Source organism: Talpa europaea (genome assembly GCF_964194135.1).
Source record: "Talpa europaea genome assembly, chromosome: 3".
Lineage (NCBI taxonomy): Eukaryota > Metazoa > Chordata > Mammalia > Eulipotyphla > Talpidae > Talpa > Talpa europaea.
In genome coordinates this window covers 5,570,936-5,582,457 of record NC_140069.1, presented here as the reverse complement: position 1 = coordinate 5,582,457, position 11,522 = coordinate 5,570,936, and the positions used below count along the sequence as shown (strand labels likewise).

At 38.5% G+C, this 11,522-nt stretch overlaps 1 protein-coding gene across 4 annotated transcripts in view; it reads left to right on the top strand.

Annotated features, from left to right (window-relative positions):
• Positions 1–2,034: 2,034 nt before the first annotated feature.
• The window catches only part of PHF20L1 (PHD finger protein 20 like 1), a gene marked incomplete at both ends in the record, with an annotated part of 62,621 nt that continues 53,133 nt past the window's right edge, over positions 2,035–11,522 (top strand). For all 4 annotated transcript variants that reach the window (XM_084230783.1, XM_084230781.1, XM_084230782.1 and 1 more), the window contains one exon: positions 2,035–2,117. In XM_084230783.1, coding sequence (XP_084086909.1) covers positions 2,035–2,117 — 83 coding nt within the window. The remainder of the gene's footprint in view (positions 2,118–11,522) is intronic.

The window sequence follows — 11,522 nt, the reverse complement described above, 5'->3', positions numbered from 1 at the left end:
CCGGGGCGCCCCGCCCGGCGTCGCTCTCGGCCCGCTCCCCCCGCGCCCTCCCCGGCCGGCCGCCCCTATTGTCTGGGCGCCGCGCTCCCCTCCCCCCGCGGCCGGCGCTGTCAAACCCGGCTCCGCGCCCCGCCGGCCCGCGCCTTCCTGCCCCCGCCCCCCGCCGCGCGCCGCCGCCGCCTTTTGGATTTTTTGGGGGGGGCCCCCCGTGGCCGTGCTCTGCCCGCGGCGTCACTCCTGGGGGGGTCTCTCTCTTGCGGGGGTGCCCCCTCTCGCCGCGTCGCTCCCACAACTCTCTCCCGCTGTGCCCGTTGTTCTGCCTCCTCTCGCCCGCCTTCCTGGGCTGACTCCTCGCCACCCGCTCGCCTGGGCTTCACGCTTCTCCTCCGTCCAATGGCCTGCCTCCCTGGGTCGTACTTTTCCTTCATCGAAATCCCTCTCCATCCTGCCCTCTCCACTCCAGAAAAAGGAAAGCTTGCCTTTTCTGGTACCTCGTCTGCAAGTATCCCCGGGGCCTGTGCGTCTTCACTCTGTCATCACTTAGGGGTTCTGAGTTTACTTCCAGAACATGTTGGTGCAGCTCGTGAACTACCTCCGTAGGAAGTTATTTGTTTATTTATTTATTTTTGGTGAAAACAGCACAAAACGGCTGCTGGGATTTCTACACAAAAGATGGAAGTAATGTCTCACCCTGACCAGGCCTCTGTTAAAACTAATCAGACTTACGTTGTTTTTCAACCAAAGTACTCTAACAGACCTTTCTGTTAACTTATTAACGCACTAATGTCACTGCTGCCAACATAGAAAGATGTTTACTCCCACTCCCAGCCCACTGGGAATGTTTACTTTTGATTTTACAAATTTTCAGGGCAAGAACGGGTGCTCCTTTTTTCTCTTATCAAGTTCTTTCCAAGAGGAAAGGGACAGTTGGTACTTTGTGTTTGCTTTTATATGTTGTCGCCTTTGAATTGTGATCAAACCATTAAAAGATGACAGTTGTCTTTTTTTTTTAAACTGGGAGGGAATATAGTCATTATTAGTAATTTTAAACATCAAAAAGGTCTTAAGGATCCCTCTGCTTCCCCAGTAACAGTAGGTTTGAATTCCTGATTACCTGTTATGCTGCAATTGGACCATAAGTACTAGTTAGTGAAAAAGAGGCTACTGCCAAGTATTCTGGGTGGCCAGTGTGGCCAGAAGAATAGTAAATAGTCCACCAGTCCCTCATCTGGATGGGAGTCTTCCTAGTTAGTTTTTTGTTTGTTTGTTTAGTGTTACAACCACTTTCATTATCAATGTGGGTACTGTCTGGAGTGAGTATAGTACAAATACTTCTCAGAATTACAAAAATCTATCATTGTTGCTTATTGAATGTGAAGCATAAAGAAAAAAAATTGCAACTTTGTATGTAAAATTTAAACTACTAAATCATTTGTTACCATAATGGGAGATCATAGGAATAATGAAAGATCCAAATCACAAGGAGCTTCTTAAAATTTTCACTGGCAGAGGAGCACATATGTCTACTACTCCCGCTTTGTGGACTCTTCAGTGTCTTTTCTAGTGTTTTATATTATGAGGCATTCAGTAAATATTTGTTTAAAAGCATGATTAATATGTTCACATAAGAATTTCAGTAGTCCTATTCCAGAATACTCAGCTGTCTTGATTTTTCAAAGATAGAAAACATCAGCTGTATTGTAGAGAATTTTCTTGGGTATTTTCAAATTAAAATTTAAAGCATTTGAGTCATTGGCAAGTTGTGATGTTCCATCTATTCATTTTTTCTTAAATAGTAATCTTTTTTATGTCCTTTTTCATAATTCATTATCAAGATTGCCTACCAGTTGCACAGTACTTTGCTTAAAGATACCGGTTCTCATTCAAAATTTGGCATTTGTTTTAACTTCCTTTGTAATGTTTTAAAATTTTGTTTAATTCCCTATGCATTTTATGCATTAGACTCTAACTTTTTTTTTTTTTTTTTTCCTCTTGAGGTAGTGAAAAGAAATTACTGAAGAATAGGATCTCAAGATGAGTAAAAAGCCCCCAAATCGTCCTGGAATCACTTTTGAGATTGGTGCTCGTTTGGAGGCACTGGACTACTTACAAAAATGGTATGAAAATATGGAGCTCTTCACCTAAAGCACAATGTCTGTAACCTTCCATGTGTGGGTTAATTGCTGTTCTTCTGATATGGTAGAAACAAAATGCATTCACTGCTTGAACACAACTACACATAGTTTTTTAGTTTTCCTGCTCTTCAGCAGACTTTGCATGTTCATTAATTAGAGGCTTTTTTTTTAAAGAGCAGAATCACTTTAGTCACAATTGTTTTAGTTGTTTGAGAACTGAAACTAATGATCTAGAATGTGAGCTATGGAGTGTCAGTCAGTCCCTTGTGTACTTAACATGAACTAAATTGGTGGTGGGAAGGAGGGGATTCATCCCGATGACCAGCTTTCCGAGTTTTGGATAAAACTTGATATAAATTTTGTTTTTTTTGTTTTTTGTTTTAACTTCTGTTAGAGGTGATCTTTCAAAGTACAGAATCCTGTGGTGAGCATTGTCACTCTTCACTACCCCACCTGAGACCAAAAACGAGCTGACCACCTCCTCCTCCAGAGGGCAGTGACCTTAAGTCCTGTTGTTGTTGTCTCCAGTACAGAATGACAGTCCTTTCAGACCTCTTATTTCCTCTCCTATTCCATTTGTGATGAATGGTGAATTTAAATACCCCCAACATACCCTTTATACAGTGGAAAAATTAAGTGACCTGTCATAAAAGGAAAAATCAGTGACCTGTCATAGAAGCGCCTCCTGAGAGAGCAGAAGAAAAACACAAGGTTCACGGGACCATAGTAGTTAGAATGAGGGTGCCCACTTTCCTGAGGAGTGCCTTTCTCATTCCAGGGGGCTGGCGACACAGTCTGCTTTCTCTGCTCTCTGGGAGGTTGTCTCCATGCCTTTCTTCTGTCAGCTCCTCCTTGTCTTCCTCCCCTCCACCGCCAGGCACCTCTCTCAGGAGTGGTATGGCCTCAGCTTCTCCTCCAACCCATTTAGCAACTCTAGGACTTTGTCTACTAGGTTTTTTGACTTGTTCTTAATGCAACTCCCCTAAAAACGTAGTGGGCATTTTGTAAATTTGCTTTACATTGATTTGCGTGAAATCAATTTCCTGAGTGGCAGTGACAGAGAAATCTTGGACTTCATGGACTCTGTCTGGGGCTCTGCATTGAAACAGGTGGAAAGAATAGTTTGAGGTAGGAAGGCACTGTTATTTGACCCAGTGCCTCCAAGTTGCATGTCAGTAGGTAATTCTTTTCAGGGGTAACTTAATGGTTATTCTTATCTGGTAGGAAGTGTACACAGCTTTTTTCCTAGAAGGTACTCGGGTAGCACCTTAGAACTGGACAGCAACCACCTCCCTCTTGGTCTGGATGCTAAATATCTCCAGACATAAGTTATTGTCTTTTAAAACCACTAATTCATAGCAACATATGTTTTTAGGCTTCCACACTGACAAAGTTGCAGTTGAACTAGCTTCCAGTTTTGGAGAAACACAGCTTATTAGTACTCTAAGTGGTTTTTAGAAATATTAATGTAATTAGCTTTGATAGTAAGAAATTCACTTTTAGTGGTGAAAGATTTTTCTGATTTCATAGTTGTTAAATTGGTGATTCATTTGTTAAAGAAGGAGATTATACAACAGAACTACTTTTTAACTCAAGCATGCTTTTAGAGTATATTGTGGTTGTAGAGAATTTGGAATTCCTGAGTCTGGATTTGTCATAGCTTATGTGTTTTCATTGTTTTAGGTGTCTCATTAAAAAATTCCTGAGTGCTCAGGTCTGTGATAACATGCAAAGGTACTCATATGTGATGTTTAGATTTAATTTTAGTGACCCCGATAGTTAACATTTCTTTAAACATTAGCCAAAAGAATCTTATATGATAGTCACTGAAGCCTGCCATCAGTTTGACTTTTGTGAGCTCGTTTATATGAAGAATTTAATATTTTGCTACAGTTGGCCCCTGAATTAAAAAAGAATTAAAAGTATTTTGTGTAAATACTGTAAGTAATTGAAAGAAACTTATTTCTTAATGGGACTTTGTGAATGTAATTTTAGAATTAGAGTTGGATGATCCTTAAATTTAGTGTTAAAAGTGCTTTACTACAGGATGACTAATTAATTGCTAAGATTTATTGAATTCGATATGGGGCACAAAAGCGCTTCTATGAAACATGCTTTTGACAAATTTTATTTCTAAATGAGTTAATAAGCTTTATTTTTTTATATTGTTCCATTTATTAAGGACCATTCTATAGTTTATTTAAATGCTACAAATTTTTGTTTCAATTTTAGGTAGAAGCATAGAAGGTTTTTCTGAGTGTTGAGAAACTCTGATGTTCTTGTGAGAGACAAAATAGTGAATTGCTGAAAATACACTGAAGTCATCCCTCCTTCCTTTGAACCTGTATTCCTACTTTCTTTCATATTCTCTTCTTTTGCACTTATTCATTTCTTTTCTTTTCTTTTTTTTTTTTAAAGATTTTTTTATTTATTCATACAAGCACTGGGTACAGTCAGAAGCGCAGGAGGGTGAGAGAATTCACCAGAGCCAGAACAGGGAACAGAACAGGCAGACTGATGAAATACACTGCTGAGGGGAGCAGCGGGTGTGGCGGGAGAGCTTTGCACACCATGTGGGACCCTCCCGAGTGGCCGGGGATCACACCGGCGCTGAGGCAGCGGGCAGCTTTGCAGCCCAGCACAACCGCTGCGCCACCGGGGGAGGCCCTGCACTTATTCATTTAAGTTGAAAATTCAGTTCCTATTTGATGTAAATGTCTTGAACTGCTATAGACATTAGGGAGGGAGGGAGGGAGGGAGAAGCTGGAATGCAAATGATGCTTATCGTCTCTGCAGTGGACACCTTTATAAGATATAATTCTATTTTTGAGGAAATAGCTTGTTACATGTTGATGAGTTATCTTTTAAATAGAAGTGTCTAGGGAGCTATATGTAACAGGGATTTCTTATATAAAAAAGAAAAATAGCTTTTAGTGTGCCCCCTGAAAACAAAAGGATAATTTGTAAATTTAATTGGCAGAAATAAATTGAAGTTAAGCATGCACTTTTAGGTTTGGGGCAGATTTAATATTATAAGAGTTAATCTATTTATTAGGAAAAATGCATTATTACTGCTTGAGGAAACCATAGCACATATTCTTTAAAGTTCAGAAAGATATTTCATTCTTGATAAAATAGCCTACATTTTTATGTGATAATTTAGCATTTAGCATCTTTTGTTTCATAGTAATCGCTGCATCAGGCAACTCATTGTTTATTTACCTACAGCAGTGAGTGCAGGCCCTGGGAGAGTCATTGTTCCATATGTGACTTGAGAGACCTGGCTCTCTCTTGTACTGACTAAAACATGACTCCTCCCGAGCAGTGTGGGCTGCTTTAATATTAAGAAATTTAGTTTTACTTAAAACTCTTTCTTACTCATCAGTGTTGTAATGTAAAAGTCTTTTAAAAGACTTGTTATGCTAATGTTTACAGCTAGTCACCAACAATTTTCTGTCTTATCTCCATAACATTTTCTGTCGCATTCTCTTTATATCCAAACTCTGACATACCATTTTCACATTCTCTTGAATGAAGTAACATTTTAAGAATTAAATACAGGTTGTGAATATAGGAATGTATTTGGGAAAAGAGAAAGTTCAAGTTACACTGGAGACTCTCTGTAAGAGGAGTCTAAAGGCAAAAGATGTGGCATCAAAATCAAACTATAGTTTTCGGATCCTGTAAGTGTGGGTAAGTATGTGAACCTAGTTTCTTGTGAGTAAAATGGAAGCAGTGTTACTGCCTTTTACTTGTAGGATTATTTTAAGAATCAAATAAAATGATGTAAGTATGCATACTTATAAAGTACTGAGGTAAAATGCAAAGGAAGAGAAATTGTTGAAAAATTGTTCTTTGGAGATCTGAAGACTCAAGTTTATAAGTTTTTAAATACATCTTCATTATGGATGTGAGAGTGACTTAGAATGACTTGTCATTTCCATAAGCTATAAGCCACCTTTTGAGGTGATAACTCTTTGTTTCCAGAGTTTTTGTGGTTTCCAGGGTACCCTTGCAAAATTAATTTGGCATTGAAAATTATCTGAGTCAGTCTAATCATCTCTAACCATTAAGCTAGTTTTGACTACTGATTTAACTTCTGTCTTCTGTTGAAATTAAAATACTCTGTAGCAAGTGATTTAACTATGAAAACAGGATAAATCAAGTAATATGCTCTGGTGTTACTCTTAAAAGAAATTTGAATAATAGAGTCAACTTAAAACATTCAGATGAGTTAATGCTTTTCTGACTTTCTGGGGAATATTTCTATTTAATTCTCTTCTAGATCTGGAGGAAAGGAAAATGAAAGATTAAAAAAAATGTGGAGATGTCTACAAGTATCAGAATTTGATAGAACAGTATAAATTTGAGTTGGCAAATGCTGTTTCCACACATTTGGAGTTTTTTGAACTGTATGGAACATTTGCAAATGTGAGTTTTTAAAATGTGAACAAAATTTTAATAGAGCAGGAAATTTAAATTGTAGCAAGTGCCAATACCTTCTGAATAAAAGTACCTGAGTACTTTACAGTTTGCTGTATTTGCAGGAAAAGGTTGCTTTTTTTCCCAATTGACTTTAGCTATTCAAAGGATAACATTAGTAGAGAAAAGTTATGTGATGTATGCTGGGAATGGAAGAGCACTCTTGAAAAGTGGCTTTGTAGACCAAATTTAAAAACTAAAATCTTATTTAAATTACATTTGATTTTCAAAGTCTATACAGTTTAGGTGAATACTGTTAAAATAAAGATTCTTTTGCTAATATGAATAAAATTTCAACTTTTTGTGTTATAGGTTTTCCTGAATCTGTATCTACTTAAAAGGTTTTGATTCTTGAGTTCCTGTCTTTGAGTACCTATTTCTTCTGTAGGTTCAGGTGTATAATCACATTTCTATAACACAATAATTGCATTATATTTAATGGGTGTGGTCATAGAAAACTTAGCTGTGGACTCCAGATTAAGGACCCTCCTGCAGAGAATTTCACATTAAGATTTTTAAGATTTTTTTTTTTAATTTTGACATTCTTTGCATTTAGAAAGTCACAAATTTTGAATCTTAAGAACATCATTTTAATTATGAGGCAGGTCTATGACAGTACATAAATATTTTGAATCTTCAGTTTTTAAAATGTCCATAGTGAACACCCATAAACTTTTAAACATAAGAAAAAATCTTCTTCTGCTTCCCCCCGCTCAACAAAAAATGTTGAAATAGAAGCAGTTTAATTTCAAACACACCTGGTTGATTCTTGTTCTTGCTCTAATGGTCTTCCTTTTCTTGTGTTGATTCATATTTTAGAGATTTTCTCATCTGCTCAGATTTTATTGCTTATCCTATGAAAAGCAAGAGAAAGACTACTGGATAAAAGTAAATTTAACTGGAATCAGAAAATGTTGATTTTAAGTGCTGCTGTGCCATGAATTATACGACTTTGTAGAGTTAGTTTCGTTACTGTCCTTAAAATGAGGGTGTGACATATTACATGATTTTCTGGGCCCTTGAGTTAGAAACTCATTATTTTGTTTACTTTTCACTTATTTGGGGATGATAGATTTTTGTCTCACTTTTAGATAAGTAAGTAACAGACTTGAGACAGAAGTAAAATAGAAAAGGAGACGAGAAGTTGTATGTAGTTTATTCAAAACTGTGGTCACTAGAAGTAGAGAAAAATGAATTGACAAAAGTGAAGAAAGGTGAATATAATTTAGAACAATAATAGACTTGAAGTATTTGCAGTATAGTGTAGTTGGGTGGTTATTACCCTTTCTGCAACTTGTTCTCCCACTCATTTAAATACTTTATCATTGCCTGTTTAATTTTGAAATTACTTAGAATCAAAACTATTGGCTTAAAGTATATTTCTTTTTTTCAGTAGGGTACTTTTAACTCCTAACTTTTCAGTGTGGCACCAGTTCACTAACAGGTTCTCTCACAAAGTTCATTGGTGCTGAGTCTTTGAAAGTGATTCAGGAAAAGTCTAGAAGGATTCTCTACCTTTTGCCTGTGTCAGCATCACATGAATCTAAACATAGATTGCTGGGTCCAAGACTCAGCTGGGGTCCCCAGACATGCATTTCTAACAGATTTCCAGACAATGCCTATGAGGCTGCCCTGGGGATGTATAGTCTTTTTAGATTATTTATGTTAGCTGGAAGAAATAAAATGTAGGTGCATTGCCGAGTGACGCATGATCCCAAAATCCCTTCTGCTGTTTTTCATATATTGACCAGCGTGTCAATATATGCTTGCCCTCCTCTTTCTGTTATCCCCATTTCTACCTGGCTGCCTAGTTTTGGGTCTTAGGCCCATGTTGCCTAAAAATAAAACAAAAATCTACACTTGTCCATGGTTATGGTTGGCTTTGGATTGACTCTTAGGATATATAACCTGAGAGCGTATTCTGAGAGCGTTTTCAGTATGTCACTTGAATTGTACAACGATTGTACAATTCAAAAACTGATAAATTTACAAGAATTTTTCAAGTAAGGGGTGATATTTACCAGTTTAGAAATGACAGAAGTGGGGTTTGGAGATGTTAACTGTTTTCCTCCAGTTCATGTAGCCAGGAGAGTTACGTCTCAAAGTCTTGTGGCTCCATGTCTGGTGCTCTCTCTCCTGCAGTCCATTTTGCTTCGTAGCGGTGTCCTGAAGCTTGGAGCCTCAGCTCAGGGAGTCCATTGGCTCAGTGGTCACAGGCCTGCTGAATTCCTGACTTGCTTTCCCAACAAGCATATGTCTGGTGTTTGGAAAGGCCCCAAGAGTCCAGCCCAACCGTGCCACTCTTGTTCTTGGAATTAGAGAGATGCTGCAAGGCAGGGCCATTTTAGGCTGAGCTATCACAAAGAATCTTCCTCCCAAGCTTACCTTAGTACCAGACCTTCCAGCTGATGATTTCCTAGCTTCCTTCATGAATTTATTGTGGTGTCAAGTCCAGGATCCTCAGGCCTCTCGTGTTGTGCTTCGTGTGCACTATGCATCTGTGTTCATGTAATAGCAAGGCTTGGATCAGAGAGAAGACCGTTTCTTCTGCTTATCTGACATGTGGTTCATGTCTAAGCACCACATCACATATAATCAACACCCTATTGCATTAGTGCTGTTGAATATCACTTCTCTGTATTGTTGAATTTTCTACTTGTCAGATCACATTAGATAATGCTTTATGGTGTGGTGGGGGTTGATTAAAGCCCCCAGTTGGGAAATACTTTATCTGCAGTAGTAGTTAACTCCAGAAGGTGTCATGATTCTGGTGTTTCTGAATAGACAACTGTCATCTGCAGATGCTTAAGAATTTTTATTTTAAGATTTATTTATGCATACAAGCATTGAGGTGCAGGCCAGAGGTACAGGGGGTGAGAGAATTCACCAGAGACAGAATGGGGGGCAGAACAGGTGGATCTACTGAAACACACTGCTGAGGGGAGCAGCGGGGAGACAGGAGGGGTCTGCTCTGCCCTGTGGGTCAGCTCCCTGGCCGGGGATAGAACTCAGGCCATAGTAGCTGGCAGTAGCTTCTTGTGTTGAGACTTTAACCCCTGTGCCACCAGGGAGGCCCTGCTTAAGGATTTTTGATTTTGTTTTTAAATGATTTTTCAATTGAGGGAGAAATACTAGTTTTAAATACCAGTGGTATAGTATTTTTAAAAGTTAATAAGATATTTATAAAAGACAACTTTGTTATGTTGTTCTTTCTGAGGGCCCTAGTTTTTAGTGTTTTTATTTGACTATGTATTTGGAAGAATTATTTACCATTCTTATTATCACCTCTCACAGATCATCAGTATACACAAATGTTCCTTCTATTAAATTAGAAATTGATATGCAGGTATTATTTCAGTAATTATAATTAACCTCAAATTTGAATTGTTGCAGTAAAAGAATGTGGATATTTCGTATTCAGTGCATCCGAGAGCTATGTTTTCTCATTGTCTAAAAACCAACCCTTTCATTAAAAATGCATGTTTCTAGTACATCCTGGTTAGTTAAGATACTGAAGTATGAGCTACTTACATGAAATGACATATATATGGCCTAGCTCCTTCTCATATAAAGTGTCCAGCCAAATTTATTTAATTTTGATGGGTTATAGAGAATGAACCCAAAATATTAGGGTATTATGAAACCTGTTACTACTGCAGAAAGTTACAGCAAATGAACTGTGAATTTTGGGCTGAAAACTAAGCATAGGATAACATTTGTCAAACTAGAATAGAAAATTTTAATTTTAAACTCACCTAGTGTTTTTCTTAGTTCTGTAACATCATATCCTAGGTTCCCTGTCTTAATTTTTGAAGTTATATAATGGAAGTTTTATGTGCTAAATATTAAGAAATAGAAACTAACTTTTTTGTTTTATTTAACAAAAGTTTGGTCATGTTAGCCTGAACAAATGGTGTGAGTTGCGTAGACTTTAGTAGTTCTGGGCAATTTTGGCAGAGTAAGAAGTGAATTCTTGGTATTCTGAGTCTTATGGTGGGAGATGGTGTTGGGGACAGAGGCTGTAGTATAGGCATTTTGACTTGGTGAGAACCGACAGAGTGGGCGCATGCAGGCAAGGCGGCAGGTTCAGGCCCTGAGGAGTTGGAGAGGAACAGGAATTGAAATCCGGCGATCTGAAACTGAACGTTCATTTGAAAGGAGGCTGCCATATGCCATAGGCTTCTAAAGGAAAGTGCAGTCGCTGACTCTGCTTCCCGGTTGTTGCTGGAAAGGTGAAGACTGGCGTCTGGTACTGGCTTGTGTCCTGGCGGTGAACGGGTCTGAAAAAAAGCAGCAGAGAGATGATGTCATGATACCCTTAGACTTCAGTGCTGGGGAAGATGATGAGACTTTGACATACAGGCTATCCTCTGAATGTTCTTGAAATTCTAGGATTTATTGTATTTATACAATAAAAGGCCTGAATTAAGTAAAAGGTTTTTTAAACTTCTTTTTAGTGTGTTCTTAAAGTATGAAGCAAATTAACATGCAATATCTAAAAGCACTTTTTCTAAAAATACCATACCATTAGGTGGCACTGTTATTGTGGTTACACTCAGTGAGTGAGTGGGTGAGAAAATACTTGAAAATTATGAAGCATATTGTAGATTTTATTTATTTATCTGTTTATTAAATGAAATAGTTTATATTTATGTTTTTTTAAAGATTTATTTATTTTATACAAGAACTGGGGTACAGGTCAGAAGCGCGGGAGGGTGAGAGAATTCACCAGAGTGGGGAGCGGAACAGGCATACGGACCGAAGACACTGCTGAGGGGAGCAGCGGGCGAGGCAAGAGAAGGCTGCCAAGCCATATGGGGTTCTCCCTGGCCATCGGGGAATGGAACCTGCGCTGCAGAGGCTGTGGACAGCTTCGCAGCGCAGCCCTCAACCGCTGTGCCACCG